We start from the raw sequence: 6,000 nt of genomic DNA, 5'->3' as shown, positions 1-6,000 counted from the left end.
AATACAGCCTTGAAAGAACAGTCAAGACTTCTTCCAAATTGATGTAATGTTTCATCCACTGACTCACTAAAAACATTTTTGGGTAAATTTTGTGCTTTTAATGTCCTTGATGTTTCTTATTTCAATGTACTGTTTCTTTGTTACTTTTAAGTATCGATGCTTTTGCGGGTCAAGGGTCACCGCCACAATACCGGCGGTGACCTTGACCTTAGCGCGTTCCATAGACGCCACTAGCACCGCTGCGATATCACAGCTATGTCTGGCAGTAATTTATGCTAATCATGATATACCTAGTATGCCAGTGTCACAGCGCCTTTCTTTGATCGGAAAGGTTGTGTATGCTGTGTCGTTGTGCGGATGTAACCTTTGCCCGGCGATATCATCGTTCAGTACGAAGTCTCGTTGTTTATTTTCTCTGGTTGTTCTCGGGGGTCTATGCTCTGGTGTATAGTTTATCATTCAAGGTATAAGCGGTTCAATCTGTGATAGGCAAAATGGCTACGCCACATTGGATCGTGATCGGCGTTTCTGAAACATGGCGGCGTCTGTTCTTGTCCCTTAGAGCTGTAACGGCCGAAACCACCGCGATGCAGGTAATATTAACCTTTGCCTTTGCCATGGTCCTTGTCAAGATGGTGTCTGTCTTACTGAAGAGCATGGCGATGAGACGACAGCTGGAGAAGGCACTCCACTGCTTTCCTGGAGAACCTCGGCACTGGTTATTTGGGCACCATGTAAGTTCATATTGTGGGCAGATAGTCCGTGTAGCCGACACGAACACGAACTGTCTGATACCGGCTATCAAATACAATGAAAAATAGTAAAGAATGAGCTACAAAATCACTACCAGTTTTAAGTTGCAGGTAGAGTAAGTCTGTGACTTTGTATAAAATGGTATAAACATAGTAGAAAGTGAGCAACCAGCTGAAAGTTCGTCGAGGAGACACAACGCATATTATTAGCATATCATTGTCGGCTACATGACTGTGTACCATATTGTGAGTTCTTACACGTTTATATACATTAAAAGAAAGGTATATATAATAGAGAAACTTGAACGGTATATAAAGGTTTTAGGTTTAATCGAAGAGAGTCGGTAATATCGTTGCCGATAACTGAATGCCAAAGACACAGCTCAGAAATTTTATACATACTGAAATCACTAATGTATTCAAAACGTAAAAACAAAGACCCTACCGCCAGCGCGTCTGACCGCAACTTTTCCCAGCTGTCAGTGAGACATGTCAACTGAAAACATGAGCCCGCCAACTCAAAACATTGACGCGCGAAACAGAAAAGCTTGACTCCCCAGACCGAAAAGATAAAACCACGCCCACCTTCCGAACATCGACCACCACACACACTCCCCAGACACACTCTGTATTTGACCATAGTACTTTCTCTACTGTCTAAGATTCGATGCATGTTTGTGCACTGATTTTCTCTCAATTCAATTGTTTACCTGCGTCCGTACTTTTACTCCCCAATGACTGAATACAACTTCACTAATTCAAAGGGACGGAGATTTAGAAGAGGGAGAACAACCTCGCCCGAGTTACAGGATTTGATTGTCCAAGAATTTTACTGCGAGGTGGGGATCCAGTTACCGGTGATTTTCGTCGTTCCGAGAGGTGGCAGAAAAGTTCCGTTTCAGCGATCGTGGGTTACGAAATATATGGCAGCGCTTTGTATCCTGTAAAGTGTTAAAAGGTAACCGCGGCTCATATCCGAAGCTGAAAGATGGTGAAGTTGAACTCATCGAAACTTTGAAAAGGTTTCAACCGTCCATGACATACCGGGCTCTCAAAGAAAAAATCTACGAGTATGGCGATTGTGCAGAAGATGTCTCAACCAGTGCCATCGCACGAGCTGTGAGAAGCCGATTGTCAGGTGGGGAATGGACTTTTAAAAACTGACGCCAGTAGCCTATGAAAAATTCACCGATGAGAATATTACTTACTGTGATGAATACGTGAATTTCTTACATGGACAAGACCCAAACAAAATCCAGTTCTTTGATGAAGCGGGTATTAAATTGAGTCAGGATTTAAATCCACGCTATGGTCATGCCTTACGTGGTGAACGAGCCGTCGAAATACAACGTTACATGAGGATCTCCTGCGGTAACATTACATTTAATGATTAGCCTGGAAGGTGTCAGTTATGCCAAGGTAATCAACCAGAACACAGACACTGTGCAGTTTCTTTTGTTTTTCGAAGACGCCGTCGAGAACGTGCGTCTAATGTCCCACAGACCGGTTTTGGAGTACGGGGATTTCATTGTCGTCGACAATCACCCGGCTCATCATCATGAAGGGGGTCGATACTTAGGTGCGTGGCTCGATGCTATGGGTATCTATCTAGTGTACACGCCGTATTACTCCCCCGAACTGAACCCCGTCGAATTCGTCTTCGGAAAATTAAAGCAGACGCTATCAAGACCAGAATATAACAGTTAGCAAGGACCGATCTTCACCTCGCGGTAATTCAAGCTTTACGAGAGATCAAACCATCAGATGTACTTGGTTACTATCGTACCGTTGGATTCTTAAATTTAAATGTGTAGACTGCTGTAGCAATCCTTAAGCAATCCTTAGTATAAAAGGTTGTATGCAAGACTGGTATCAATACGTACTTTGAAATAACTGACGCAATGATTTTTCATCTACCTTTAATATTTTGTATTTTTCTTTTCTACCGAAAGTTACATTTTTCCATGTCACGGGGATTTGAAACAGTTCCTACCAACAGGTCCAGTAGCTTTATTACATGCGATTTTCGATACTGTGAACTCTACTGTTGATATATCATTAACTGCAGGTCCTTGTTCTACTCCCTACAGCATTTTGAAACACCCATTATTCACCTTGTCAACAGTCAGTTTATGTATAGATTGATTGTTATTGTTGACAAGTGAATTTTAGTTCAAGGTTCAAATTCAGATGTAAACAATAACATTGCACTGTACATGTACACGTGTTGATAAGCTGGATACTGGGTGGTTCATGTGCTTTTGAAGAGAACAACTTAATTTGATATACGAAACAGTAGTACTGAGAAGTCTTAATGGTTAAGCTACTGTCTGTTGAAGACTAAAATAGTAGAGAAAGTATATCAAAATCATACATCTCATTCAATGAGTGATACAACGTATCAAGCTCAACTTTTTATTTCAACAATGTAAAACATGTGCTTGCAGCAATTATATTGCAGGAATACTAGTAAAATGCAAACCCTGCAAACGCATGATATAAACAGGAGAACACTAAAGAACACTGGAATACTCAATATAGAACACAGGAACCTGATTCTTGCCAGGTGTGAATTCAAGTAACACGACAGAACAATGTATGTACCTGGCATCAATTCAAATTCAGACTGGAATAATATGCTATACTGTAGAGAAAAATAGCCAAATGGTTATAAAATGATTTTGATACTGGCCTCTACATTACCCGATGGTAGCACAATACTATGTTTAATTTGTCAAAAATGATGTGGTGTTAATTTGGAATATGTCCTGAACCTGAATAATTCCACATCCTTGCAATGTCTGTCAACTAAATAGTAAAAATCATTACAATCACAGGTAATGCAACAATTGAATTTTCTTCATCAGTTACCATTGTATTCCAAATAACCGAGGAACTGAGCCACATGGGCTGAACCAGTCACATCACAAACTGAACTGTGAACTGAACTGAACTGTGACTGAACTTTGATTAAAGTAATCTCAAGATAAAAGCTTATGAAAGCATTTCTGACTCAATTTTGAAACCCATCTTAGTCATGAACGCTCTAGAATACAAACAGCACGAAACTTCAAAATGTCCCTTTCTTGAAAACTCAGAGTAAACTTCTCAATTCTAAATATCAGTATCACAAATTATCAAGCAAACAACGACAGTTCCTGATTAATCAGTAAAATGTTTCAAATTATGGGCATAGTTCTCACCTCAGCTGTGTGTGAAACCGGGCACACATGTGAAGTTTTCTTTTGATGATTTCAAATGATTTTATTTATATGAAATAAATGATACGAGTTCATTTCTGATGACTCTAAATGTCGTTTTTTCCTGTCGAAAACATTTGATCGTACAGTCGAGTGTTCAATCTGCATAACAAATGATTTACAAGTCTCCCAGAAGACGAGCCGATTCATACAATGCCAACAAATTGGTTATGTTTTCACTTCCGGATTGAGTTGGTTGAGGTATATCAAGCGAGGACGTGTTTACATTTGACATTTGCACTTGGCTTTCAATCCCCTCATTAGTTCCACAACTATCGACAGTTGTGGATCCCACAGGTGTGCAACTATTGTCGGTAAAGTGCGATGGAAATCAATGATAGGCTCAGCTGCCAAACTACCTGGCACTGGAAAAAATCCACCCTGATCTTGCACCGAACTATATATTCCACGTTGTGTTAACAAACTTTGCCCTTGATCACTAGCGTGTGCATTTTCACAATTTCTATTTGACATCTGTTTGCACATAACGGTGTACCGTTGGCCAATATCTTGGTTATATAAAGAATTTGGTATAGGAACTGAATACATGGAATATTGTGTTTTTGGTACCGGTGGATGTTCCAACATTGTACTAGCGTTGCAGTTTATTTGATTGGCATGAACGATTTCGGCCAGGGTATTTGTTTTTGCCGGTGACTTTGACAAAATGTATTCTACACTGAACTTATTTTTCTGTCGTGGTGGTGTGTGGATATTATTAGTATCTGACTGAAAACGCGTTGGTACAACCTTGGCTTGAGTACCGTGCTCTGGCACAGGAAAGTCAGGTTTAGCAGATGGAGTATGTTTTCCTGAACAACGTTCGTGTAGGACTTGACGTTCAGCTGCTGTTGACTCAAAATGGATATTTGTTGCTGCATGTTAGATAATACGGTGAAGACATTGTCTAACATCTGATCTCTGTTTGGTTTGTTCATTGTTCTTTCCTGCTCTTCTTCGTACGTCTTCATACTTTCTTCTATACCAATTTTCAGCAACATGTCATCATGCTGTTCGTTCGTTAAAACTGCGCCACGTCCGAACTTTCCTTGTTTACATCTTTTTCGTTAGTCTCAGTGGTAGCTACGGTGGTTGTCTGCTTGCCTGGCCAATTCACCCCTTTCATTTTCCACAAATCAATGACTTTACTTTCGGCTTTCCTGATTTTCGAATTTCTACGGAGACACTTGTCATCGTAGTTCGCGATGAGCCGCTGTATATCCGAGGCCTCTTCAGGCAAGTCTCCACCTAAAACAGTCTCAAGTTTCCTAGTGTCAGCGTTGACTTCAAGCCAGTTCACCGCGCCGTCACCTGACAAATATTTCTCAGTGTTGCTGTTGATTAATTTTCCTCTAATTTTAGAAGCATATGTGTTGCGACTGGCCGTAATAACGCTACACAGTCTTTGAAGTTGAAGCCGTTTTTCTTTGATTTTCTCTTTCGCTGACTTTATTTCACTTGAAATGTTTATCATCTTCCTCCTCTCCTTTCTATGTTCACTTCGATTTATGTCTTTGCAAAATGACGCACTTTCACACTTTGGAAATTTGCAATGGAGGACATTGTGGCCCAATTTTTGGTGGCAATTACTGCATGATGGACCATGCTTCACCGTGCTTGTTGGTTGAAAGGATTCCTGCATACAGTTAAGGTCTTTTTGCAGTTTTTCTAAAGTTTGTTCAGTGTTTTCAATTTCCAGTTCCATGTCGATTTTCATTTTTTCGGATGGAGTCATATAGCTTCTACCGGGTTTGGCTCAGACGACTTTGAGGGGAATCCCCTGGCCCACTAAATCGCTGTTTCCGTGATACGTTTAGGGGCGACGTCAAAAGATCGATGTTTGAAAAAAAACTTAATTGCCTAAGTTTGGGGTGGGGGGTTTTTGGCCAAATTAATTTCTGTGCAGTCAAAAACGATTTAACGTCTTTTTGGCAAATTTTACGATTTCAAGGCTGTTTTTTGTACGCTAAAACCGATCCAGTCACCCG

At 40.5% G+C, this 6,000-nt stretch overlaps 1 protein-coding gene across 1 annotated transcript in view; it reads left to right on the top strand.

The window, feature by feature from the left end:
- Window positions 1–220: 220 nt before the first annotated feature.
- LOC139139075 (cytochrome P450 4F2-like) overlaps window positions 221–6,000 on the top strand; it is a 29,361-nt gene continuing 23,581 nt past the window's right edge. The window contains exon 1 of the mRNA XM_070707809.1: window positions 221–734. Within this exon, the coding sequence (XP_070563910.1) occupies window positions 495–734 (240 nt within the window). The 5' untranslated portion in view covers window positions 221–494. The remainder of the gene's footprint in view (window positions 735–6,000) is intronic.

This window comes from Ptychodera flava, chromosome 8, assembly GCF_041260155.1.
Source record: "Ptychodera flava strain L36383 chromosome 8, AS_Pfla_20210202, whole genome shotgun sequence".
Classification (NCBI taxonomy): Eukaryota; Metazoa; Hemichordata; class Enteropneusta; family Ptychoderidae; genus Ptychodera; species Ptychodera flava.
The sequence above is the reverse complement of the archived record's forward strand: the minus strand, read 5'-3'. Positions and strand labels throughout refer to the sequence as shown.